The following is a 27,792-nucleotide window of genomic DNA, read 5'->3' as shown; positions in this document are numbered from 1 at the left end:
GGGTGGGGCTTTGCGGGGGGTGGGGGGCGGTGGAGGCAGGACTGGCATCGGTAGCGTCTGTCGAGAGAGGGATGCTCACATGGATTGTTTAAAAAAAAAAAAAATCTCAATACTTGATATTATGTTAACTATTAGTATAATAATATTCATAAATCAAAAGCAACGTGTCTTGTATGGAATGTGGAATAAAGAATGGTGAATGCTCACTGAAGTCCAGATTTCCTGACCTCTCCACCGATACATTACTGAGAAAATTTAGTTGTAAAATTTCTGTGAGTGGGTTTGAAAATTTTTATTTAAATTTAATGAAAGACCTTCATTGGATGACATGAGAACTGAGTGAGTTTTGGTTCCCGATGCTGTGACAGGATGAGGACGCTTGACTTTTAGGTCATTGGCAGTCTCACCTCAAAAGCAACAAAAAAAATAGACAGTTTTGGAAGTTGATGAATTGTTAGTGATCACGTGTAAAGGGGGAAACGCCATGGAAACGGATCCCTGACGTGATCTGTCAGGATTCTCAGAGTGTAGCGATGCGGGGCCCTCGGTGTCGGGCCCGATGCGGGGCCCTCGGTGTCGGGCCCTCGGTGTCGGCCCTCGGTGTCGGGCCCGATGCGGGGCCCTCGGTGTCGGGCCCTCGGTGTCGGGCCCTCGGTGTCGGGCCCTCGGTGTTGGTCCTGCTACCGGACCCATTTCTCGGCTCCCTCAGGACGCTATGGCCCTGTGCCCCCATGGGCTCAGGCTACACAACCAACTCGACTTGTTTCAGCCCCACTAGTGACCACTTTGTGCCCTGTCCCTGATCTGTGCACTCATGCAAGATTAATTGCGAGCCTCCCTCTCCCTTTATCTCTCCCTCCCTCTCTCTATCTCTCCCTATCTCCTTCTTTTCCTGTTTTTATCTCTCTACCCACCCCTGTCCCTCATTTTCGGCCCCTCCACCCAAGGGTAATTCATACAGCTTATATTTTGATGACACGCAGTAAGTGTGTCACCTGTATGTGTGTTTGGATGTTTGCTCTAGACACAAAACCAAAACACTAATAACAGCGTTAATTTATCAGGGATTATTATAATGTGCCAGATTACATCTGAAAAGGTGAACAAATGAGCCTGTAGCACTGACTTTCATTCACATGCTGCACGTTTGTGGTTTGTGTGGCGGCTGAACGTGTGTATCTGTGTTTCTTTACCCTATTTTCTTGTGTGCTGCTGTTTTCGCCGTCCTGCTGAAACACACACCCCTTTGTCCCTCCCCCCCCTGCCAACTGACAGGCTGAGGACAGCCACAGAGGCCCCTCCCACCAGCAGGCTGGTCGGGGGTGGGGGTTATGACGGTGGCTGTGGCGGCTCACGTCAGGCCGATTTGATCTTTATCCCCCTGAGCAAGCGCACTGCACGCCTCCTGAGCTCCGGGCAGCGCGGAAAACACAGGCAGCCGTTAAAGAGCCAGACAACAAACCAAACATGGCAGCCCTCCAGCCCGGCTGTCAGCGGCCAGCCCCGGCGGCTCCCCCAGCAGCGCAGGACGGCGATGGGGCTCCCTAACCTGCCTGTCTGCGGGTCTCTGCCTCCTTCACTCCCCGTTTTTTCATTTAATTTTTTTCTTTTATAAGCCTGAGATCAATCCCAGCGTTTCTCCAGCTGTCCCTGCACGGCCACTCGAGGTACAATGTGGGCATAACAGGAAGAGTGGGTTGGGCGGGGGGGGGGTGTAAGAGCGTGTGTTTGTGTGCCTTCATGCGCGTGCGTGTGTGTGCGCGTGTGCCTTTGTGTGTGTGCTGTTCTCCTGGGGAAAGCTGTCGGGAGTCGAAGGCCCTTGGCCATGTGACGCAGAATAGGCCTTTGGGGATTGGCTGAGAGAGGATGTGATGTCAGCAGTGCTCCCGCCCCCTCCCTCCCCTTCTCTCTCTCTCTCCCTCTCGCACGTCTTCTCTCTCTTGCCTTCTCTCTCTCTCTTTTTTTTCCCTCCCTGCTTACCCCCCTCCCACTCTCAGCATCCTCCCGTGATCGTGTCGCTCGGCGCTCTGGCTGACTCTGTGGCCCAGTGCCACAGCCCCAGCAGACTCTGGCAGCGCCGGGGCCAGTGCTGACTCTCCCTGTCCCGGTAGCGGTGGCGTGGGGGCAGGGGGCCGGCCCGGCCCACTTAACCAGCCTTTCCATTTTTTTTCCCTGTTATTTATTTATTTTCTGTCATCTCCATCGGCAAATCCAGTAACGGGGTTTTCTCCCTTTGCCCCCGCTCTTGTTTCAGGCTCCTTGGAGATTGAGGAATGTAAATCTGCAATCATGATGGAAGGTAAGTCACACCGCCTTTGACGCCTCTCCCTCCTGGGCTCCGGCAGTCTGCCGATGCTCCCCTACCCGCCCGCCGCTCGCCCTCACATCCGCGCTTTCCCGTCATCCGAGCTGTTTAGCAGTAAGGCCAGGACTCTGAAAGACGCGACTGCTTTGGCGTCGAGGTGTGACTCTCGGTGTGCCGCCGCGCGATGCCCGGTGTGTGAGCCGCCCGCTAGCACGTTCACGGCGCGTTGACTCACCGATACACCCTGTACCTGCTGTCCTGGGCCGCTCTCTTCCGTACTCCGCCTGCTTCTTCCGACACGTCGGCCGGTGAGAGGCAGACAGCAGGTTATTTTGAAACACGCCCCCCGGACAGCTTTGGCAGTGAAGGGGGTGTAGAAAATGTGAAGTTTTAATCCCCTGAGACGAGGGCGATTATGTAACCTTGAAATCGCATGTGCTGTCCGTGGCAGTGTGCAGTATATTTGGGGGTTTCAGGTTTGTCTCTCTGTTCTTTCATTAGTAATGTTCTCTGGGATATTTAGACGCTTGTGATCACTCCTGTGTCACTACATTTAGGATTGTGCTTGTTATGAACTCCACCTAACGTTCTGAAAATATTTTAGTTGTAATGAATGAGCAAATGATGAACGATGTCATTGATTTGAATAGACGGTTCGGTCTCTTGCAGCATAATTCCGTCAGTTTCTAAGTAGAACTTTCAGTAGTTAACCCTTCCAGCATAAACACTGACATTTCTGCCTACATCTCCGTTAAGTTACTCATGTCTAAATACTTTGGCAAAATAACAAAGCACATTTGCTTGATCATCAAGTATCACAGGTATTTAGTTCTCCTATAAAACTATATGTAAAACTTGTTTGTTTGGAAATCATTAACATGCAGAAGATTATTCAGATATACAGATATTTTCCTTATCTCTATAAAGGTAAAGCTAATATCAGACGATGATTATGTTTTGGTCTTTTAAAGTACAGGCAGGACGTGTGTGATGTGATTAGTCAGTTGATGCTTTTTGTAAACGCAGCTGGACGCTAGCTCTCGGTTAGCATTTTGGCACACCTCAGTACTCAGGCAAGGTGCACCTCATTCCGTTTGACAGGTGAGTCATGGAAAAGGTTTAGGTAACCGGCTACGGTCAGTGAGGCCTAAAATAACCTCTGACATTAGCTATTGGCCTCTCTGAGCTGGAGCCTAACGCATCCCCCCATGTGCCTATTACAGTCTTGCACAAAATGGGGAAACTAATCCCTCATTCTGGTGCTTTCTGGTGTAGGTGGGGTCAGCGTTTAGGGGGGGTCAGAACTTGAGATGTGCCGTTGACTCTGATTTAAATGAGATTCCCAAAAAAGCAAACTTACCCAAAAGTTACCACCATGCCAAAGGTGTTCAGGCCTTGGCCAGGATCCACGTGCGCTGAGTGAGACTCTATAACCTGAGAAGCAACCATTGCGGATGATTCTAGAAACAGCATCCGCGTTGACGTTATCAAGAACGGTGACTCCGCAGGTCCGTCTTCGCTCCTCAAACCGTAACTGCCGGAAGGTGGCCGTGTATCAGGATATGAAACTGGCGACTGTCTGGTGTGGCCAAGTCCGCAGCTGGGTAGGGCGGGTTGTGGAGGGGATGTTTTGCTTTTATATTCAGATGCGCAGGTTATGTTAGGGCGCTGGCAAACGTTTGTCCTGACAGTCGGTCGTAAAGCCCCTCTGCTTCTGAACTTATGTTGCAAAACATTATGGCGGCTTTAAGGGGCAACCTAAACTAGAAGATGTGTGAGAAGGTGCGTCTGCGTCATTTGTTTCTGTATTTATTGATTATTTCTTCATGGATCATTCTACTGGATCGTCCATGAGATCCACTTAAGCCATTTCTGTGGAGTGGTCTTTGGCTCTAACACATAGTCCACTTATCGTACTTTGTGTGTGTGTGTGTTTATCCGTGATGAAATTCAAAACATTGTTGCTTGGGTTGCCTCTCCGGGTCTGTGGAGTGAGCGACTTTGGGATGAGCTGCTTTTGATTTGGCGCCGGTCCGATACGAACCACTGCAGGACAAGAGCAATGTCTAAGCTGCCCCTGTGCTCCTGAAACAAGCCAGCTCCGCATCACCCCCACCCAGCCGGGGACAGGAGACACCTGGGTCCAGAAGTGGCCACGCCCCCCAGTTTCAGGGACGGGTCTTGCATAATGGCTTATTTCTGATGTGACAGATGACACCTAATCAGCACTGTTGTGTAAACAACTGTGAGGACATGGCAAAGTCTTTGAGAGCAGGGAAAAGAGGATCCTGGGCCCACCAGTCGATCTATTATATTTTAATTTTAAAATCGCTGTTGGAGGAGGTACCCATTTGACCAGCGCTATCAGTGGGAACATTTACCTTTGTCAGTGAGCATCTCGTTCAGTGTTTCCCAGCCTGGTCCTTGTGGACTCACAGGTGGTCCATGTTTTTGCTCCCTGACAGTCAGCCCACATTTTTGCTCCCAGTGGACTGTCTGTGGGTTCCCAAGGACCAGATTGGGGAAACACTGGTCTAGTTCAGTGAATGTAACATTTGATTGATACCTCAGTTTTACTGATGTTACAGTTGACTGTGACTAACAGTTAGGCTTCACTGCAGCGGATGATTTAACGTCTTCCCGTGGAGGAATGTGACACATGCCGTTTCTGTGTTACAGTCTGAAAATGCAAGTACGTTTCCTAAGTGACGAGGAATGTGCTTGTTATTGCGTTGCCATGGACGACAGGCTTCAGTGGGATCGGCGAACCTGTGCAGGGTCTCCTGGTCATTTTCAGTGCCGTGAGCGTCAGAGTTGGCAGAGAGCTTGACACCCACACTAGGGATGACTTGGCGCAACAGCAGCCTGAAACCATCACGTATGACCGAATTATAGACATGGGAACAGTGAGCCTTGACTACATCATCGGAGTGTACGCATCACCCTGGACCAATCGTTGCATTTAATTTTAGCAGGTGCCTTTATCCAAAGACATCAGGGCAAACTAGATCCTGGAGCAATCGAGGCTTCTAAATCTCGATCAAGTCAAGATCATGGTGTCACTCTGCTGACCCTGGGATTTGAACTGATGTCCTTCTGATCACAGGCGTAGCATCCTCACCCACTGAGCAGCACGCCCCCCCCCTTTGTCACTGCAAAGGTGAGCAGTTCTCTCACGTTAGGCAGAGCAATGTCACGAAACATTCCGGAAAGAGCTTCGGCTGCGACTGGCGTGGGTTAGAATGGCTAATGTCGCCCCTAACAAGCGCCAGACAACTGGCCGCTGCTTCAGGCCGTTTTGGGTCCTCCCAGTCTAGCGAGATGTGGCTGCAGGCCCAGTGAGCGGAGAGCCCCCGGCCCTCTGGAACGGCGAGGCCGGCTCTGCGATTTGCCGTAATTATCTCCTCTGCAGTGCCAGCCCTGGCTTCGCCCGCAGCTCTGCTCCTGGTTCTGCTCCCATTCCCCCCCCCAGTGATTTTGTTCTAAGACCCAAACGTTAGATGCTTTACCGTGTGTGCTTCCAGATCATTCTATCTCCAGCTCATCGCGTTTATCACATCTTTTCTCCTGCTCTACCGCGCATCCATTGCATCCACATCTCCTTATGGCTTATTTCCTTCTCTTTCCAGTTTTAGGTAAAATATGCTCCCTACGTTATATAATTTGACTGTGCTGTACAAATACAGCCCCGGTAATCAATCTGCAAGCCGCGTATGGTTTATTTCTGCCACTCTTCTGGAAGATGCCTTTTAATGGGCAGCACAAGCTCTGTAAGCGTACTATAAGTGTATCCTTCGAATATGTGGCCAAATGTAAAATCGTTTCATAACTGGTGGATAAAATTTAACACTCCGAAGTGCTAAAGAAATGTGCAATAAAAAAGCAGCCACCTATTATTTTGAATGTCTTTAACTCTTTTTTTTTTTTTTTGGTCTCTCCACTAATTATTCATGCTCTTTATCCGTCTGTCTGCTGTTGCATTTCCCTCGCACGCCAGAAAGACTCGAGGAGCGAGTGCATGTCCCGTCCCTCCCCAGCAGTCTTGGATGCCCTGTGAGCAGGCCCTCCCTTTCAGGTGATGGATGCCCTATCACTGGCCATTAGCGCCAGCTGGAAAAGCAGTGTGCCCTTCAGGACAGGGTCACAAACAGCTGGCAGACGCCCAGCCTGCTCCTATAGCCCTTCTATAGGGCTGAAGCCTTTCACCAGCTGAGCCATCTGGACATATTCGCGATTTTAGCCTTTTAGCTGTGGACTCGCTTTGCATCTCCCTCCAAGGCTGGAGCAGGTGCTGCCCTTCTGGGATTGGAATCCCATCTATATTTGTCACAATTATTGTAGTTTATTTTAGGTATGTGGTTTAATATGTCAGCAGTGTATATAATAATAGTAGTAATTAATAATGACAATAATAATGGCTAAGCTAAGGTTGAGCCTGTAGCACATCTAAGTTTCAGTCTCTGCTAAGTCACTTGGTGACTGAGACTGTGAATTCCAGCCACATCACATGATTGCCATGTCCAACTGCTATTGGCTGTTTGATGGAGAGAAGCCACTCCCGGAATTGGCAGGAGCCTATCTGTGTTGTGCTGCATGACAACAGTGTGTAAAAGTGAGGTTTTCAAGGCATGTGGACAACCAGGGTACCTCAGTTAAATGTGAGATAGTTTGCGTTTAGTAGATGGTTAGATACTAAACACTAATGAGTGCGATTAACAGCCAACAGCTACTATCGTGCCCCGATGCTGAGTGAGGTCTACAGCCTGGTGACGCACAAACGGGAGGGGGGGTGGCGCACCTCACCTTCCCGTTAATAATAAAGGAATGGCTTCAAATGAAATGCCAGGGTTGGGGGTTAGCAGGATACTCTGTGCTCTGTAATTCACACTAACGACCTCAGAACTGCTCACACCCACATCTTTCACTGCAACTATAGCTCAGGAGACACAAATTTCACTCTAGGCGTGATAATCTCCTGGTATATAAAAAAAATCACTTATTTCCTGTCTGCTGGGTATTTTAAGGCAAACCTTTGTGGTTTTAGGAGATGTTCCTCTTTAGAACTTTTATTATATTAGTGATTTACCTGCTCAAAGGACTGTAACCATAGCGTCAACAACTTTGTTTTTGCATCTCAGACAAATTAGAAATCTTTATCTGTGCCAAGACAGATCCAAAATAAAATGTTCTTAACTTGATGTTCAGATTTGTCGCTCAGACATAGATACGGAAATAAATAATGTTAAAATCTCAGCTACAAAATGTTAGTACTCAGTGTTAAGCATGCAAAATATTTCATTGCTTTCCAGACAAACCTTTATTTAGCTGGCTGATATTACCCAGACTACATGAGTAAAAGTGCATAACAGACGGTGTTAAATTAGCATCAGTTCGAAACACTCTGTACTATTTTAATGTTAAACGTATGAAGTCCCTCACAGGAGGCAGTTAGTAGCTAAACCGTGTAATTTTCCAGCACGTCTTGCCCCAAAGGCTAATGCGCTTTGCAGAAACACGGCCGTTTGCATCATCGCAAACTCTACGCGGGCTTGTTTTTAGCGGCCAAATGTCATAGATATTTGTTTGGCTTTCTGAGTGGCGTGTTGCGATGTTGTTACCTGCTGTGTGATTGTCTGAGTCACTTGGACCTGTGCGAGAGGTGTTTGTTTAGAAGACTTTGATGTGAAATAACAGACTGACAGTTACTTGTTTTGCTTTTGCAGAAGTGTGTGTGTGTGTGTGTGTTTTTTTCCCCCCCAAATACATGACATTTTACTTAATAGCCGCTTTTGTCCAACATGATGTGAAAATGAGGAACAGAAAGCAGGTTAGAAAGCTGGTTCAGCCAGACCCAGTAGCAGTTGGGTTTAAGGGCCTTGCTCGAGGGCCCAACCGCGAAACTGCTCCTACACGGGGTTTGAATACACAAATTTTGATCACTGGCACAGTCCCTCCCGTCGTGTTCCGCGGAGCCGCGCGGTTCTGCTCGAAACGGCCTTTTCGCTCTGTTTCCCCAGCTGTTGGGTGTGCCTGCCTGTATCTGCAGGTGTGTGTGGTTGCCCTCAGCTGTTGCTGTAAAATTAGACTGTTTATTATTTTTGCAGTGACCCACTGGTCCGGGCTTTTCCTGGGTGGGCCTGCTTAGCGTCGGATAACGCGGCAGTGTCACTTTCCCACTGACACCATCTGACACGAATGCGGTCGGTCAGGGCTTCCCCACCTTGTGTAAGAGGTTGGATTTACGGCACGGTTCCTCAATTCGGGTCCTGGGGGGCCAGAAAGCAGCAGAGTTTGCAGATTTCACTGCTCAAACACACCTACGCCCTGCAGGACCGGAATCCGGGACCCTGATTTACAGCTTTGGGGGAAGAGGGGATTCCGGTGAATTATGGGTAATGGGTGCAACCACACCTTGGTAGAGAGGGATATTCCACCTTGTTTTCCTGGGACTCCCAGGGGCCACTGCGGGGTCACAGTGTGGCGTCAGTGGCGGTAACCATCACAACTTCAAGGGCCCCGTGAAGTGGAATCTGACACAGGGCCTCCCTCATCTCACTCTCCTCTCCTCTCCTCTCATACTCACATGCTCTATCTCTGCCCAGCTAGCTTTCCTGCATTCCTGCACTCGTATTCATAATTTCCTTTTCATCTCCTGCAATAAACGGGAAGCAGGTGGGCAGTTCATCCACTTGTTTCGGGCGACAGCTTGTCTGCTTAGTGGAATGGGAATGTTTGTCATGTTATCTTTCATGAAGGAAATTTATCCTGCTCTAAAAATGACTGAAAACATCCCGGTAGCCCGGTGAACAGGGCATGGTACACGCTTAACCAGTTTCAGTCACACGATGCTTGTTCATGTAACTGAATTACCTTTATGTCCTGGGGCTGTAGGTGGATAAAGACATACCAGAGGAAACTGACACCATCACAGGAAGTAGGACTGTATTATCTCTCCGCATGAAAAGCCCAGCCTGGATTCGCCCCCGCCAGCCCTTAATGTGCAGTAGTGTTTTGTATTTTTGTCCCCGTAGTTCTGATGGGGTTGGGGTGTTTTTAATCTTCCGGGATGTGCTGATTGGCCACCGCTGAAGCCGGAGTCTTCTGCCCTATCAGGTGTCTGAAGTTTCCATTTGCTAATGACAAGCCGTACGCCAACCTTCGCGTAGATCTTCTGTGAGGGAGGTCACAGCAGCCATGACGCCCGCCGGCCTCCTCTTCGGGCCTCCTGCGCTCCCTTTTAATGGACGCGCGCCTCCCCACGTCGAGGCCGGAAGCCGAGCCGAGTGTGTTTCTATAAATGTAACGAGACGGTTCAGAGAGAGATGCAAATGCTGTCCAGCGATGGCGTACTGATGTCCATCTGCCTTCCTGGAAGTGTTCGTCCAGCGTAGAGTGACAGTGGGCCTGGATCCTGTCCCAGGAAGGTACTGGCTGGACGCCAGGCTGTCGCAGGGTCCGCACACAGAGGAAATTTAGGGACACCGAGTGACGTAAATTGCACCTTCAGGCTGTAGGAAGAACCCATGCTAGATGGAGGAAAGTCATATGAGCAGAGCTGAGGCGCACAGCAGCAGTACAGGAATCAGACACTGTTTAGCAGCACCCACTCTGCCCTTGATTGTGTGTGTATAATCAAGCCCCCACCCACCCCCCACCTGCATGGTGACAGCGAGTCTGGCCTCCTTTTAACAGATTTTACCACAAGTTAAATGCAGTTCATCAGCAGCGAGAGGAATCTTTGACATTCTCTGAAAAGTACTAGCTCCTAAACCTCTAAAATTATTATTATTATTTTTTTTTGGGGGGGGGGGGGGGGCTTTTGTGTCATGTAGAAATGTTTCTCCTCTGCAATGTCAGCTTATTCCCGAACCTGCAACCGTATTATTCTCCAAGTGAGTCAAGTGTGTGTTTTTGTTAACGCGGTTCTCTTTACTTGACACCGCGATAACTCCTGTTCCATTTCAGGCTTAAAAGTCTTGAAATTGCCAGTTGAAATACCGGTGCTTTTAAACTTGTGATTTTAGCCTTCACCGGCCGCCTTAAGCTGTAGGCTTGAAAAAAGCTTCTGCGTGCCTGTAATAACTCTTCGTGATGTTTGTGTTGATATTTCCATCCTCTCCAGCTCGCAGTTATACCACACAACCACCTTTAGCTCTGCTTGAAGGTGGTAATTGCTGAGATGTGATTCATGCGCTAAATACCGCAGCTTATGAGGATCTTAAATATGTCAGGTACGGGAATCGTAAAATAGTATTTAACCTTTTTCAGAAAATAAAGCAGTCTGTGGCGTTCCTCTTTCCTGGTTTCGTGGTGTGTGTTTATCCGCGGAAGGGGGGTTTGATTAGTTATTAAAAGTGATTTATTTAACAGTTTTGCAGCTCTTACAAAATGCTGTTATTCTGTGAGTGAGTTGTAAAATGTGTCAGCGGTACATGCTCTATTATACTGCACAGTACAAGGGGGACTAAGGAGCGGCAGATATTAAACCTGCAACCGGGTTAATGGGTTTCATCTCTGCCTTTCCGACTGGCTGTAACCCAGCCCTTAATGGGCTGATCGCAGATGCAGCAAATCCCGCGTTTGCACCCAGCGCTCTGCAAAAGGCGACAGAATCACAGGCAGCTTGACTAGACATTTTAATACAACTATATCTCTAATATAGGATTTGCCCGGCGCTATTTTAAGCAGTACAGCAGCCTGGTTTCTTTACCTTCTTAAGGGCAGAGATCGTCAGTCCATGCACCACGGTTTTGGTCGATACCTTTATAATCAGACCTGAGCACTCGTCCTTAAATGCGTGCTTTTTACGTTAAATAGCAGCTTCACGCACAAAATATACATGTATAAAATTTCTGGGCCAAATCATGGGAAGAAGCCAGGAATTTGATTTCAGCCCCCGATCTGAGTCGAAGCTCAGCACCAGTGGGCCGTTAACGTTGTTTACGAGGCGGTATACAGTTAGTTAGTGTGAATAACGCTGAAGTGTAATGAAAGCGTCCTCTCTATTAATTATAATTAAACAAACGAGTCTGGGTTCCGAATCGTTAGGTACTAATGAGTCTCGTTTGTTTAGATCTGTCTTAATTATTTGAAAACGCATACAGATTAAACTGATAGGGAAAATCTGCATTTCTGCAGTTTTTGTACGTAATTTTTGCTAATGAGTAGTGTCTTTATTGCGTGTAGGTCTTTGCCATTGCATTTTTTTCATTTATGGAGGTATAGTTGTTGATTTACAAGATTGTGGTTGTTATTGTAGACTAATCCTGGCAAATATGTAAAGTGCAATGAAGTTTGGAATTACTGGAGAATGAGTCGATGGAAACGATCTTTTTCTTGTTCAAAACAGTTTTGTGTTTTTGTGTCCCGCTGATTGCGTGGGTATTTCTGGTTTCGGTTTACGCATCAGTTTATAATATGGAATAGCAAAGGAGGAGTGTTCCTTTAGTGGTTTGGGCAGCATATATGATGGGACTGAATCTGCTCCCTTTTCACGCTTGTTGACGAGGCAAAAAAATGTTTTTATTTAAGATGAAACGATGTTGCAAAAGTTCTTTAATGGACATTTGGCAGTATCTTCGGTTTGAAGTTCAATTGCATTTAAATAATATAACATTGAAAACATGCAGCAAAATCCTTTTTAACTGTGAATACTAGGCATATTCCATTGTAAAAGTTTTACACTTGTCATTTAAACCAACTCGCTTGATTGCAGACGCCGCTATGGCTGTACAGGACTTTCACGTATTTGCAGTGTCTTGATAAAGCTGCACCTTAATTTGAGAAGAGCATTTTTGAGCGTTTTCTGTCCATCTGCTATTTATTTTCCAAGCAACGTGAGAACCAGGCCCACCATTGCCGACGCGATTACTAATTTATTTGTTAATGGGGTTTCGTCATTGTCATTCGCTGAGATCACTGACTCCTCATCTTCTCCTTCAGTGTCTCCGTGACGGATTCCTCGGACCTCCCCGCAGGCCGCCTCTCTCTCATGCAGCCGTGTAGAAATCTCCCAATTCTTGGTCGTTTCTTGTTTTGAAGATATCAGATCTCCACCGAGCATTTGAGTGGCACAGAGACTCAAAATTAATACATAAATGAAGCGCCCCCCCCTTCCCCCCATGCAAGTGAACTAGGATCCTGCAGAGATAATTCATTATTCATTAGAAGCAAACACCTGATTACTGATTTATTAATGATATTCTAAAAATGACTAACGTGACCAAGGTTTTACGATAAAATACCATTTTCTCTGTCTTTTTGGACAAGAAAAAAACTCTATAGTTATATTTTTCTCATTGCACCAGTTTAATTCTTCTGTATTTCTCTTACTATTGGAGCATGGAGCAACATACTAATTAATAACATAACTCATCTATGAATAGATAAGAACCAGCATTGTTATTGTTGTGCCGTCTAACACGCCCTCCCTGGAACCCGGTAGTAGTTTCCATGTGTTTGCTGTCACGATACGCGGTCGCAAACGAAACAATTAGGCAACATTTCCCATCAGGATCAGAAAAGGCACAGAAGAGGGGTGGTGCACAGTCTCCGACTCAGCAACTGTCAGGAAATGTCACGCATCGTAAAGAAAATGAACACGTTCCCGTTTTGCTCGGGTTCAAGCTGTGCTGCTCCATTAATTTATATGCAGCGTTTATCTGCGCGCCGGGGCCGTAAATCTTGGTGTATGAGGTGCGCAGGATGCTCACATTGTGGCCGGGCGGGTTTGCATACCCATATTACCTTCACCCGATGTTATGGGTGTATTTTCATGACCTGAATATCGTTGAGTACTGAATATAAACAGAATGTGTCTGCTATTTGTTTACGATTTGTTTTGTGAAGCGTCTCGGAAATGTGTGCGTGAAATCGTAACCATGCCGTGTCAAACCGGGACATCCCACACTATTTAGGGTCCATCCCCCGGGTTGCCAGCTCTTACGCATCTGGCGTGATACTCACGCTTTCAGACTGTCACACAAGAATCTTATGGCAAGTATTATTCCATTATAAACCTAGTTTGCAAAGGTAAACTCTTACATACATGTAAATGCCTGTGCAGACTTGTCTTATCTCACATCAGCCTGACCAGAGCTGGCAACCCTGCCTCCCTGTCCTGAATTTCAGACGGCAGCTGTGAAAGAATATCCACAAATGTCTGTAACTGAATCGCTTTGCACCATCGATAAGATTAGTGCATTTTATTACATCGGCCCAAACGCAATTATGTTGCCTTGTGTGTTTGTCTCTCCAATGTGTCTGGCCCCCTGGCTTCTGGGGTCAGGGGTCCTGGGGGAGGCACAGCCTTGGTGGACAGGGACCCTGATTGCAGGTGGCTGCATGGCCTTCAGCTCGCACTCAGCTTTCTTGGAAAGGCTGAACAAATAGCTATTGATTTCCATCTGTGTGTGACTTGAAAGGCTTAGCTGGACATCCGTACGTTGATGGAGACCATCTTGTGTCTTAATGTGTGGCTGAGGTGCCATTGGGGGGTGGGGGGGGGGTACTGAGGACAATTTCAGGGGCCTCTGAGTGACACTTTTTTTTTTTTTTTTTTTTTGTAAAAAATTTGGAACATAATTTGATCGGTCAGGACTGGGGGCCCCAATATGATTTGCTTTTATGGTGCCCATAGTCTTTAGCTGCGCTCCTGCTTGGCGTGTGTGTGTGTGTGTGTGTGTGTGTGTGTGTGTGTATTTCTGTATTTCTCTCTGTGTTCATGTGCATTGTGCTGGAAGAAAGCAGGCTGGGGACTCCACCAAAGGACAAATCCCCAAAAGTCGACATCAGTGTGGGAATGTTTCCCAGACAGTCCCACCGAGGCCCCACGTCACAGGCCTGTCCTCTCCATGCCTCCCAGCCTCACGCTGCTCCCTTCTCTGTCTTCATTCTCTCAGCTAGTGTCGCTGGGTTCTGCCTCATTCACTCATTGTTGAATGCATCAGTATGTTTAACAGAAAGGCCACTGTCTGCTGTGTTTGTAGACGCTGCCATTATTAAGCTTTTAGGGGCATAGATTCTTTATCTCAATCCTGTCCACCTGCCACCCGTTCAGGAATAAGATGACTTCGGTATTGCCGTCCTCCTGACTGCAGATTCGATTGTTCTGCAGTGTTCCAGAAGGTCACAAAGTCAGAGGGATGTGAACTAGTTACCGTAGGCACCAGCGGTGTTCCAGTGTTACCCTGGTTTCCAGCTACATGCCCGATGACTCATTTCCTTTTCGATCACGTGATCTCCGACGCTGCTGATTGGCCGGCCTGCTTTTTTTTCTGTATGCCTGAACTCTTCAGGATCAAGGGCTACCCACAGTGCGTCTTCGAGCAGATGTCTCTCTCTCTCTCTCTCTCTCCATTCCAGATAGTCTTATCCTCTTGGGGTTCGGGCCACAGCTCAGCCAGAATCGCTGTCTGCGAGGCCACGGTCACCACAGAACCACCATCATAATTGGATGCAGCCGGAGCAAATGAAAAGATATGAGTGACTGTAATCGTGCGAATACATGGAGCTGTTTTGCAGCCTGGAAATAAGCTGTGATTATCAGCCCTGGCAGTGCTGGAGCAGGATGTTATCTAGAGCATCTGAGGGCTTTTGATTTGTGTGTTGGGTGACATGTATGGTTGTACTGGACCAGTTTAAAAAGTGAAAATTGGTGAGATGTAGATCTTAGGGTGGGACAGCAAACAGAACCGTATGACACAGAGATGGGATTTATTTTCGTACGAGAGCGGAGGTGGTTTTAAATAATGGGCGGGGTGGGTGTAAAACGAGAGAGAGCCTGGGAAACGTAAACGGGCGTTTCGCGGAAGGCTCCGGCATGACGGAGCCTCAGTGTAAGTTCTGGAGACAAAGCCGATCCAAATGTGACGAGTAATAAGGGGCAGGGGGTGGCGTCTGGCTGGGTGAGTTAGGGTGCTGAGTCTGTGGTGGGAAGGAGGATGATTTCTCCACTGGGCCCCCGAGAAAGACGCTTAAACAAAACTGCTCCCAGTCTTGCTTTCGTTAAAAAATGTATTGCTTTAGATAAAACCACATGCTAAATAATTAAAATTTAAATATACAAAAAATGTAAGTGAATTAGTTAGTTCACACCCCCGCCCCCCAACACACTGTATGTTACTGGTAGCTTTTACACGCATGTTTTCTGGGCAGAGGGCTGTTTGTGACTGACCCCCCCGTGGCTACTCCTGAAAATGCTAAGTCCGTATTAATCATGTCGGAATATAGTTTCTTTTCTTGGCTATTTCCTCCCCTTCCATCACACATTTTCGTGGCTGGTAACTGCCGGCTGTATGAGGTTACAAGCTGTAATTGTCTTACCGCGTGGGCTGCCTTTCTTAAGGAGGGTCTTTAGGAGCTAAGTGGCTTTAGAGGCAGGGCTGCTTGCATTCATGACTGCAGGTCCTGTGGCCGAGGGGGAGGCTCGAGTTTTGGATTTCACTGGAGAGCAGCACGTCCCGCATCTCTGGAGTGCATTTTCCCTTGTTCATTATGCCGTTTTTTGTGCAATTCATTCAAATCAGCTTGTTTGTTTAGGTCTTCAGAAATTGCTATTGTATGCTAGACTGCCACTGTAGTCCTAAATTTAAATTACCTAGATCGTAATTTTCTTTCTTTCTTTCACTTTCTGCGGATTCAGTTATTAAAGCTCCAAAAACATTAAATGAAAAATTCCAGAAATATTTCACAAGTTTTAAATTGTGCCTCATTCTGAGTAGTGTGGTTACATCCCGCACTGCGCTGCCCAGGGTGTGAATCACCCTTTTGTCCAGCATATCCAGGCTGCATACGCAACGTGCCCAGTAATCACTCGGTAGGCATCTCTGTCATCAAGATTGACTGTCCCAGTGTGGCAAAGCTTGTGTTCAAATAACTTTTTTTTATAACAAAAAAATACGTAGGAAGTGTGAGTACAGTACAATAAGGCCACAATCTCACAGGCCAAATATTACAGTGTATTTGTCATGCCCGGCTCGTCCGCTCCTCGTGTGTGCCACGCCCCCTGCCTTCCCACGTGTATTTCCTTGATTGTACCCTGCTGTATCTGCTTACTTTGATTAGTCTTGTCTGGTTTTAAGTCCTGGTCTTACCTGTTAGCGTTGTCTGTCATTGATGTTAGTCGGCGTGCCATGTTCCCGAGTCCTCGTCCTCCCAATAAATCCCCGTTTGCCCTAAGTCTGCCTGCTTGCTTGCCTCTCCGCTCATCACCTTACCCGTGCGCCGCTACCGCCGACGTATATCGTGACAGAATGACAGACCCCGCAAAGAAGCGGAGCAAGCACATTCCGGAAGAACCGGAACTCCGTCTGGGAGCCTGCGCGTTGGCCAGGCTTTGGCCCTTGAGCGAGGAGGAGGTGGATGAATCCCTGCTACTGTGGCCATCCGAACCGGACGCCACGGAGTTGCCACCGCCGCTCGAGCGGAATTACTTCCGGCCTGAGCGGATGGCGAACAAAGGGGCCGCCACTGTAAGAGATGCCATCCCGCGAATCCCGCGGCGTCTTAAAGGGACCAAGCCCGTCTCATCTGTGCCGGCTCAGCTCGTACCACCGCTTACGGCAGAGACACTCCGGCCGGAGGTAATCGCTCCAACCCCGACTCACATTACCCAGTTCTTCACCCTCCAGGGGTTATACTGGAGGGTGAGGGATGAACTGGCCGGGCAGATGTCGCCCGAAGCGGACCAGCTCGTGATGCAGCTAGAGGAGGGGTTCGCTGCGTTCACTCCTGCTTCCCCCCCGGAAGTCCTGGAGCAGTTCGCAGCGGATCTCCGAGGGCTGCTCCTGCTCCGGAGAGCGGTGGATCCCGCTCCAGAACGGCCGTCGCTGCCCGCGGACCCCTCTCCAGTAAAGCCGCCCGTGCAGCCGCCATTGCCGGCGGACCCCGCTCCCGTGCAGCCGCCTGCGCAGCCGCCTTCACTGCAGCAACCTGCAGCTCCCGGGCAGGCGCCCCCACTGCAGCAACCTGCAGCTTCCGGGCAGGCGCCCCCTCTGCAGCAACCTGCAGCTCCCGGGCAGGCGCCCCCTCTGCAGCAACCTGCAGCTCCCGGGCAGGCGCCCCCTCTGCAGCAACCTGCAGCTCCCGGGCAGGCGCCCCCTCTGCAGCAACCTGCAGCTCCCGGGCAGGCGCCCCCTCTGCAGCAACCTGCAGCTCCCGGGCAGGCGCCCCCTCTGCAGCAACCTGCAGCTCCCGGGCAGGCGCCCCCTCTGCAGCAACCTGCAGCTCCCGGGCAGGCGCCCCCTCTGCAGCAACCTGCAGCTCCCGGGCAGGCGCCCCCTCTGCAGCAACCTGCAGCTCCCGGGCAGGCGCCCCCACAGCAGCCAGCTCCAGTTCCTGACCGCGCTCCAGTTCCTGACCGCGCTCCAGTTCCTGACCGTGCTCCAGTTCCTGCAGAGGCACCCCCTCTGCAGCCGCCTGCTGCAGCTCCCGGGCAGGCGCCCCCACTGCAGCCACCTGCTGCAGCTCCAGGGCAGGCGCCCCCACTGCAGCCACCTGCAGCTCCAGGGCAGGCGCCCCCACTGCAGCCACCTGCAGCTCCAGAGGCGCCCCCTCCGCCTGCAGCAGCTCCAGAGGCGCCCCCTCCGCCTGCAGCAGCTCCAGAGGCGCCCCCTCCGCCTGCAGCAGCTCCAGAGGCGCCCCCTCCGCCTGCAGCAGCTCCAGAGGCGCCCCCTCCGCCTGCAGCAGCTCCAGAGGCGCCCCCTCCGCCTGCAGCAGCTCCAGAGGCGCCCCCTCCGCCTGCAGCAGCTCCAGTCCCTGTCCTAGTCCCCGAGGTGGTCCTGGACAACTCCATCTTGGCTCCTCCCTCTTCGGAGGTGGAGGAGCTGGAATGGGACCCCTCGGGGACAGAACTCGTAACCCCTTGTCCCTCGCCCCGGCGAGATCGACCCCGAACTAGGGTCGGCTTGTCTGTGTCCCGCAGGGGAAGGGGACACAGACGCAGGGCTGGGGTCCCGCCCGCCCTGCCCCCTGGCTCGCCCTCCCTCGCCTGCGCTGGGGCTCGGTTGGCGCCTGCGGGTCCTGGCCCTCCGGGTCGGCTGTCGCCTGCAGGTCCCTCTCCGGTGCCTCGTCGCCCTGCCTCGCTCCCCTCTCTGGGTCCTGGTCGGTCGCCTGGGGGTTCCCCGACGGCGGCTCCTCGGTCGCCTGCGGGGCCCCTACCTCCGGCCCTTTCCCGGACGTCGCCGCCTGCTGCGGCTCCCCCCTCCTCCGGGCCTTCGCCCTGGCCCCTTCCTACTCCCTCGTCCCCTTCCCCGGTGCTCCCTCCTGCTCCCTCCCTGGCCCCTCCGCGGGTCCCTCGCCCTGTCTCCTCGGCCCCTCCGGGGTCCCCTCCGGCTCCGGCCTCCCGGCCGCCTGCGGCCCCTCCGGCTGCCTCCCGTCGCCCGCTGGGGCTCCCTCGGGCTCCCCTCTGTTCCCCCTCCTTGTCTCCCTTTGCTCCTCCCTTTGTCCCTTCGGTCCTCTCTCCTCCTTCCGCCTTTGTCCCACCTCTCTCTGCTCCCTCCGGCTCTGTTCCTCCTGTCTTTGCTGCCCGTCCTCCTCTGTGCCCTCCGTTCACTCCTGGCCCTTGTGTCCCGCCTGTTCCTTCTGTGTCCCCTCTCTTTCTCTGTCGGTCCGTGTTCCCCGTCCTCTGTCAGGTTTTGTCCCTGGTCCTGTCTTTGTGCCTGTTCTGTCTCTCTGTTTAGTTCCCGGTCTTTTGTTCTTGGTTTTGGGTTTTGTTTTTCAGGTCTTGGTCCCCTCGTCCCGTTCGTCGCCTCCTCCTGGGCGCGCCCGGTGCAGCGCGCCTTTGGGGGGGGGCTCTGTCATGCCCGGCTCGTCCGCTCCTCGTGTGTGCCACGCCCCCTGCCTTCCCACGTGTATTTCCTTGATTGTACCCTGCTGTATCTGCTTACTTTGATTAGTCTTGTCTGGTTTTAAGTCCTGGTCTTACCTGTTAGCGTTGTCTGTCATTGATGTTAGTCGGCGTGCCATGTTCCCGAGTCCTCGTCCTCCCAATAAATCCCCGTTTGCCCTAAGTCTGCCTGCTTGCTTGCCTCTCCGCTCATCACCTTACCCGTGCGCCGCTACCGCCGACGTATATCGTGACAGTATTGTTATAAATGTTCAGTTTTTAATCTAAGTTTGATTAGTATAATTATAAACGAGCATGGCTGTCCTTCTAAAATGTCAACGCCCTTGTCGTCTTCCTGGTCACATCCCCATTCTGTGAGATGGATAAAGGAATCTTGGATGCGTTTTGAGTGCATATTAATCAAGCTTCATAATATACCTTTAATTTTGGTAACATATCATACCGTTAACCTGAGAGTTTTTTTTGCTTTTGAGCAGAAGTTGACAAATCTGTGCTAAAAGTAGCATGGACTATAGTAGCTATCAGAAGACACATTGGCTGGGTATCTTCTCTAAGGTCCCTGAAGCAGCAATCCATGGAAAAGTGTACGTTCAAATATTGAAGTATCTGTTAAATCTGCCACTGGTTTTTGCAGAATGGGGCGTTGAGCGTCTCAGACGCAGTCCGCTGTTCTCATAATCGAGGCACCCAAGCCTTGATTGTCACACTGTAACGTTTTAATTTAATTTAAATCAGACTTTAATGAGCGGTGGGTGTAATGACTGTAGTGTAGATGTGTGATGATAGGTACTGATTTGGTCTTAAATTCCACTTCAGGGTCTCTGCAGTTGCCCGGATTCACCTTTTAAATCTAGAATTATTGTTGTCTGTAGTGTACGCAACAGCATTACAAACAAAACAAAAGACGAAAGGGTCAGATTCCCCCCCCCAGCCACCTAAAATAATCCTGTGGACCACTCAGCATTTTGAACCCGGGCCCTGTTCACCCACACAATATTAGCATGTTTTACGATAAGCACACATCAGGATCTCGCTTTCCATGGCTGCCCTCCTTTGAGGTGAATCAGCCGGCGCCGGCGGACCAGCCCAGGTTAGCGTGCAGTGGCGGTCCGGATGCTTCTGCAGAGGCAGGGGGCTGCAGCACCTGTGCGGGGGTTTCGCCTTGGCGCAGTGCCAGCTGTCGTGAGGAATAGGGGAACCGGTTAGCGCCGCGGTGATTTTCGCCGTGCCGCTTTCGGGGCGTCCTGCTGTGGGCTGAATTCCCCTTCTACGTCAGGCAGAGTGAGGTAGAGCACAATCCTCACACCCAGACTGGTGTCAGTGGGATAACTGGGCGTCTCTGTCCCCACTGGAATTCATCACTGCAAAAATATTAACTTTTAATCCAGGTTAGGATACTCTTCGGGGTGCCCCCTCCCCCCCGGTGTCTGGGCCCCATCTTCTCCTTTCTCCCCCTTATGGGTGGCCCTGAGTGTGAGAGAAAGTGGGTTTTGTGTGGATTCAATAAACAGGATTCTGGATGTTGATTTCGTTTATCTCTCAGGAGGGAAACCTTTGTTTATTTCTGTATGGGTTTTAATGTGTACAGCGTTTCCCTTGAAAATTAGGGCACGTCAGACTCACTTCACACAACTGCTAATATTTTTCTTTGTATATTTTTATTCCCCCAGGATTGAAGAAACGTACCCGAAAGGCTTTCGGGATACGCAAGAAAGAGAAGGATGCCGATTCCACGTACGTGTATGAGACACGCGTGTTGACGCTCGCCCGGCTCCATGCTGCCATGTTGTGAAGGCCGTGGGCGTTGATGCCAAAATCCAGTTATAAGAAACAGTTTGCGAGATGGTTCGTTCGCAGGTTGAGGACGTACATCTCGGCATCGGTCCGCACAGCATACAGTCAGAAGTTAGAATTGTGAACGACAAAAACTTCATAAGAGCTTGACGTAGAGGAAAGCTGGTTTTTCGAGATTTTACCAGTGATTCACATCACTGCATTTCCTCACCAAATTCCCGAAGGGCTCCGTCATTAGTCTGGAACTTCCTCAAATGTAGAAACACTAGACGAAGGCCCAGTTCAGATGGCTGATAACGAGAGTCTAGCATGAGTCTGACTTGTTTTCTTGTGTTCATGTTGTTGCCTCTGCTTTATCAGCCTCCCACTCCTCCCCATTGCTCTCTGGTCACCAGTAGGACCAACCAGGGACAATTTTTGATTCAAATCTGGTGTCTATTTAACCTGTGAAATTTAAGGCTGCTTTCTCATTTCACGTCTCATTCTTCGGTTTACATTTTTTGCTCAGATCTGATTTGTCTATCCTGATGATTCACATTCAGGTGACCTATATCTGACCCTAATGTGCACATTTGATAAGTTCACTGACAACAAATACAACGTCACCAGCAACAGAAACAAAAATGAATTCTGATCTGACTATTTTCATTCATGTCGCTTGGCCACGAATCGGATTCGTATTCGATCTAGGACCAGATATGAAAGTGACTCAAATCTGATTTGAAAAGATCATATTTCTGTGTCCACACAGCCCCGAACACACAACATATGTCACGTTAAGACAAAAAACAGATTTGAGCCACTTAGGCCTGGTAATGTGAACGTAGCCCTAGTTACAGGTTATGTAAGCATCAGACATGTTGCTAAGAGTCCTAAGCTAGGATTGATTGTTGAAGTACATTAAAAGTCTGCTCAATAATTAATCCCGCTCAACAGTTGTCCTTGGACTCCGATACCCAGGATCCTTGGCCTTTGTATGACCAGTAGCTCTGGGATGGAGAGGCACGGACGTGGATGTTGAACCTTTAACAGGCTCTGAGAGCCTATCTGGTGATTAGCAGGGATGCTTGTGTGACACCCACAGTCGTATAAAAAGCCAACGTCTCCTGCTTCTCTGCTTCCCTTTCAGGGGATCGCTGGACAGAGATGGATGTGTAAGTGTGACATGAGCACGTCCTCTACAGCAGGGTGAAGCTGCCCCCCCATTTCTGTGAAATTACTGCTGTCCTGTCAAGATGAAGTGCTGTCATACCCATCATAATAGGCACTGCTGCCCTCTATAATTTAACTTCAACAAAAATAATCTACTTTAGTAACATTGTTCTCTGTTGATCTGATGTTTTTTCCCCCTGCCAGTATGTATTATATTGTCATAATTAAAAAATTGTTCTGTTGAGTTTTTGCAGTGAACTGTTCGTCTTTGATAGTAAACTGTCCTCGTGTTTGAGCCGACTACCTTGGAGCTGAGCTTTTCTTTGTGCATAATTGTGCAAACCATAAGTGCATGATTTGGATAACTGCATCTCCATCTTCTGTGTCATGGATCTCCCATCCACCAGGACCATCAAGAGACCGAATCGGTACTAAAACTATTTGAGTTTCCCCTGCAGTCTGGTAGCTATGTCATGATTTACAAGGCCCGCAGTAGTCCCTTACTCCTAACTTTGTGTTATTTAACTGTTTGACACCCATTAGTTATGCTTGCATAATTTCCAGCATTTTGCCGTATGGTGAGAGTGGTTAAAGTTCTCTATGTTCCTGCACAGCCACAGCAAAAGAGCAACGGTGCTCCAAATGGGATCTGTGGAGAAATGGACTGGGAGCGATATGTGAGTCACTATGACTGTGTGCTCTCTTACATAATCCAGCCAATATCATGCATCATCATGTTCTTTACATGTGAGGCACCAACGGGATGATGCCTCGCTTAATGAATTGGATTTATTCTCGGATCCTTCTTTTGTAATCACTTAAATATGACCGTAATAGCGATCTGCGTTCCTTCAAATGAAGTGTGCTGGAGGTATTTGACCGACGCGATTGTAGCTTCTTCACATAGCGATCAGTTCAGTCTGGCTACCTAGCTAATAGCATTCATACTTTGGAGAAAGTAGGTGGGTTCTCTATATGTACCAATTGAAGGCTCTCTTTTGCAGAATGCTCCTGACGTGGACGAGGAGGGGTACAGTATTAGGCCGGAAGATGACGAAGAGGGTATCCTTCACAGATGGTGTCAAGCGGATACCAGTCATTCGCGGCGTTTTCATCCAGCCTTTGTCTCCTTCTAACTCTGATTAGCAATAGCATCTTGTTTTGCTGTTTAGAGTTTATTCAGTTGAGAATGATGAACATTCAGGATGGGAACACAAACGGCAATTGTATTAAATTTAATTATGGATTTATTGTTCTATAACTTCAAAGCATGGGTAGCATGGTGGTTAAGGAAGTAGGACCTATAAGGAAAAGGGAGAGAGTTTGCTGCGGAGTTATGTCAGGGGTTTGGTTTAGGTGCTCCGCAGTGAAGGTTCCGCAGTTGACGTTAGGTGAAGATGTCTTCTGAGAATGAGATATCAGTGGCATTGTTCTCCTTAACCAAGTCACCAGGCATTAAGGGAAAGTTTTTCTCATCCAGTGATTCTGAAGGGGAGGATGACCAGCTGAAAAAGTTCAAAATCAAGATCAAACCTAAAGAGAGTGCTGAAATTATCACACCCTCCATGGAGGAGCTGAAGGCTTCTATAGGAAACATAGCACTATCTCCTGCTCTAATGGTGAGTCCCCGTGACATTTGTATTTTTCCTTCGATACCGCTTTCGTTTTATATTGACATTTTAATGAGCGGGTTTGTCTCACACACAATATCGTTTTGTTAAGCTCTCGGCATGATTTAGTCCTATATGCGCTGTGCGTTTTGTTTGGGTGTTATTGCTTTCTGCTATTCCAGTTTCAGAGACAACTTTAATAGGAACCAGACCTCCTTTTGTTTTCATAACTATCTATTAGCCATTGTCTGTTAGTGGATGTGATTCATAGAACGTCTGTTTCTGGGTTGGATTCGCTTTGTCTTGAGCTTCCATTGATAGAGGAAGCTGCATTGTGGGATTGGAGTCATGAAAAGTGTAGCGCGGGATTAGATGAGGCTTTAAGCCAGGGTGACTCATTGTTGTGTCATGATGCGGAGGTTCTTGGAGCTCCGGAGATGCAACAGAGCATCCAGATGGCCAACTATGATGGCCAATGACGAAAGACGTTTTGACCTATCAGGTGATCTTTCCCAGCTAATAGGGTGTCTCTGCACCCTGGCCCTTGGTGTCATCTTTCCTTTGTTATCACCACGTTTGTTTGCGTGTTGTTTTGTTTTGCTCCAGTTTTCATTCAGGGGTGTTAAGGATCCATTTAGCTCCTGCATAGCATCACATTTCATGAAGCTGTTTATTGCCAATAATTGTTCCAGAACATAGATACTTATTAAATCCAGCCTTCTGGAACGTAGGTGATCGTCTTTGCATGTCGACCAGATGCTTTGGGACAATGACAACTTAAACAATGCCTCGTTTATTCAACAGCAGTACATTTGAAACACACTGTGAAAACTGGGTCAACCCTTAAAAGTTACCCTGCCGATGAATTTATGGAGAAATCTGTTTAAGTGCAGACTTAAGAGCCACAAGTTAAAGTGTGTTTAATCTGACAGTGTGTTTAATCTGACAAAGTGTGTTTAATCTGACAAAATGTGTTTAATCTGACAGTGTGTTTCCATCATTGGCAGTTAGGTTACTTTGCAAGAGTAGAGAATGAAAATCATGATGCTTTTCAGTGAATCTGATTCTTTTCCTGCAATATTTGCTTGCTGGTTCATTCGCTGGTTCTTTCACACTTACTTCTGTCTACTCATCCAGTTAATTGTATTTGATGTTGGTTAACTTTAGCTATACTGACTCACCTGTATGTCACTAATACAAGTGGGTGGCAATCTGGACAAGGTATATGAATCAGTGTCTCATTTTGTTCACTAAAGGATTCGGTCAGAAGGAATGATTCACTCATGGATGACACCAACCTAGGGGGCGGCATGGTGGTGCAGTGGTTAGCACTGTATGGGGTGGCATGGTGGTGCAGTGGTTAGCACTGTATGGGGTGGCATGGTGGTGCAGTGGTTAGCACTGTATGGGGTGGCATGGTGGTGCAGTGGTTAGCACTGTATGGGGTGGCATGGTGGTGCAGTGGTTAGCACTGTTGCCTCACACCTCTGGGACCCAGGTTCGAGTCTCCACCTGGGTCACATGTGTGTGGAGTTTGCATGTTCTCTCCATGTCGTCGTGGGGTTTCCTCCGGGTACTCCGGTTTCCCCCCACAGTCCAAAAACATGCTGAGGCTAATTGGACTTGTTAAATTGCCCGTAGGTGTGCATGTGTGAGTGAATGGTGTGTGAGTGTGCCCTGCAATGGGCTGGCCCCCCATCCTGGGTTGTTCCCTGCCTCGTGCCCATTGCTTCCAGGATAGGCTCCGGACCCCCTGCGACCCAGTAGGATAAGCGGTTTGGAAAATGGATGGATGGATGGATGGACGACACCAACCTACTGATGAGTATAAGTTTAAGGAAGCAGGGGAGAGTATATCCTCTTCAATCTACGATAGTCCATATTAAGCAAATAGCAGGAAATTCGTACATTATTGTCGGATGTCACGCGTCCAGCGTGTCCTAAGTGTGAGCCGGTGACTGTGCAAGGGGGGGCAGCTTGGGTCCGAAAACAGGAACCGGTCTCGGATGTGTCCCCAAGGAGCGCCGCTTGTGAAAAGTGACGATGGGCTTTTAAAACAAGACTGGTTGTGATTTAAGTGTAGTTTTGCTTCGTCTCGTCGTAAAGCACTTTTCATCGTAAAGCACTTTTCATCGTAAAGCACTTTTCATCAATGCTCACTCTGCTGTGCGTTTAAAATAACTTCGTTTTCATTTTTTGTAATCAAGATAGTTATTTTACTCATCTGTTTATAAATGCCGTGTCACATGAAGGTCCCGCTTTCAGAGACGCTCATTTTTGTGGTCAGAATCACACAAACAAACCTGTTTCTTGACATGCAGGTGTTTCACTGTTTCCTGTCGTCTTATACCAAAATCCTAATAATCCAATCTGACACTAACAGCCGGTGTTCTGTCTCCCGCCTTTCACTGTGGTCTCTGTAGAGGAGTAGCCCGGTAAGCCTTCCTCTTCTTAGCCTTCCTGATGAGCTCATTCATTTCCACAGCATGAGCATGTGACCCTTATGCCGCATGTGACCCTTATGCCGCATGTGACAGTTATGTTGGGTTTTTTTTCCGTGTTTGTATGTTTTGCACGCAGCTCTCGACTCGTGTAAAATCGACTTGCGCAAATCCGTAAAATGCCCGAGATATATAGTTTACGGAAGTGCTAGCACAAAAAGGTTATATACACCTGTAAGGAGATTTATCTTTTTAATTTAGGAGTTTTAGCATATATTACTAGTACTTCTTGGCTTATGTGGTTTTTGCTATTAGGTGTCTTGAATGGTATGGGAAGGTAAATCCAACTTGCGTGACATTTGATTTGATTAGGTTGGTGCGATTAGTTACTCATGTCATTGAAGAGCCATACAGTATCTTGCGTTATGCTTGTATGCTGCGTCTGTGAAGTATTTACATTCTTAAGTTAAGTACAGTTCCTTGCTGGGGTCATTTAGAACCCAAGTGAAAAGCCCTTCAGAATTCGCAGCAGTTTTCCGTAATGTTCAGCGTATAACGGATGTTGCTGAGTGAAGGGAGGGATCCCTCATGCCCTGTAGGTGCCAGGTGCAGAACTGGTTTAGGGAGGAGCTGGCTGGCCCAGCAAAGACGCTCCACAGGGATTTGTCTCCTCTCCAGCAGCCAGCCCTCTTACATCATCCCAGCTGCCTGCCATCATGTCTTGGGAAATTAAGCTGTGGAGACAAAAGCTTGGAGAAGTCAAGGACTGTGGAGCCGTTCCAGAGTGAGAGAGGGAGGGAGGGGTTTTCTGGGTCGCACCCAGGTCAGCGTATCATATGCATTTCCAGCATGCTAGGAAAGAACGGCGAGGCGGCTGATGCCCTGTAAGCACACGCAGCAGTGACATCACGGGCACCACTGCCACGCCGGTGTCGGATGCCAGCTGATCGCCGGTCACTAGCGGTCATTTCAGGTGGCCCAACTCCCAGCGCCGGCTTCTGCATCACCTGTAATGCATGGAGACTGTGATAGACTCTTGCCTTTGGCCATTTGATGTTTCGCATTCAGAACTAGAGGAGAGTTTTGGTTTTTGCAGTTTCCCCCTTGCCAGCGACTGCATTTGGGCTCTGATTGGCTGACTGTTGCCCCTTGACACTACCCAGACCTCACTAACGCCTCGAACCCTTTCCAGAGAGCAGTACAGGAAGTGGCTAAGGGACGTGCTAACTCTGTGGATGTGCCGACTGCCTTTCGACTGTGTCCTTCCTGTACTGATTTGTCACTTTCTGACCAGGCATATCTTCTCTCTCCCTTTTTGCTGCTCACAGAGACGTAGCCCGGTAAGTTGACTAACACTTTCCTGTCACGTTGTCTGGCTTTTTGAACGGTGCGGTGATAGTGGGGGGGGGGGCTGTAGTCCATGCTCGAGCTGCGAGGGCGATGCGGCCACAGTCATCTCCTCTGCTTCCAGAGTCTCTTGGTTGTCGTGTTTTTGGGATTTGCTGGCCTACAATCCCTACTAGGTGTATTGCTTCAATCCCAATGGTGAGAGTTCAGTAGTTCATCCCAGGCCCCGTCCTACTGAGTGACAGGCATGGTGCCACCAGCAAGCTCTGCTACATACTGGGTGTGCCAATCGGTCTC

The 27,792-nt window shown here is 49.0% G+C and overlaps 1 protein-coding gene across 5 annotated transcripts in view; it reads left to right on the top strand.

Moving 5' to 3' along the window:
* The window catches only part of sgip1a (SH3GL interacting endocytic adaptor 1a), a 50,971-nt gene that overhangs the window by 7,907 nt on the left and 15,272 nt on the right, over positions 1-27,792 (top strand). For 3 of the 5 annotated variants that reach the window (XM_048977563.1, XM_048977562.1, XM_048977560.1), the window contains exons 3-9: positions 2,255-2,299; positions 20,822-20,885; positions 22,075-22,099; positions 22,505-22,525; positions 22,712-22,774; positions 23,102-23,159; positions 23,550-23,716. In XM_048977563.1, coding sequence (XP_048833520.1) covers positions 2,255-2,299; positions 20,822-20,885; positions 22,075-22,099; positions 22,505-22,525; positions 22,712-22,774; positions 23,102-23,159; positions 23,550-23,716 — 443 coding nt within the window. Of the gene's footprint in view, positions 1-995; positions 1,668-2,254; positions 2,300-20,821; positions 20,886-22,074; positions 22,100-22,504; positions 22,526-22,711; positions 22,775-23,101; positions 23,160-23,549; positions 23,717-27,792 lie in introns of those variants that run through there. The other 2 variants (XM_048977564.1, XM_048977561.1) reach the window with 2 other exon arrangements.

This window comes from Brienomyrus brachyistius, chromosome 15, assembly GCF_023856365.1.
Source record: "Brienomyrus brachyistius isolate T26 chromosome 15, BBRACH_0.4, whole genome shotgun sequence".
Lineage (NCBI taxonomy): Eukaryota > Metazoa > Chordata > Actinopteri > Osteoglossiformes > Mormyridae > Brienomyrus > Brienomyrus brachyistius.
Note: the sequence above shows the minus strand (reverse complement) of the source record. Positions and strands in the feature narration are given on the sequence as shown.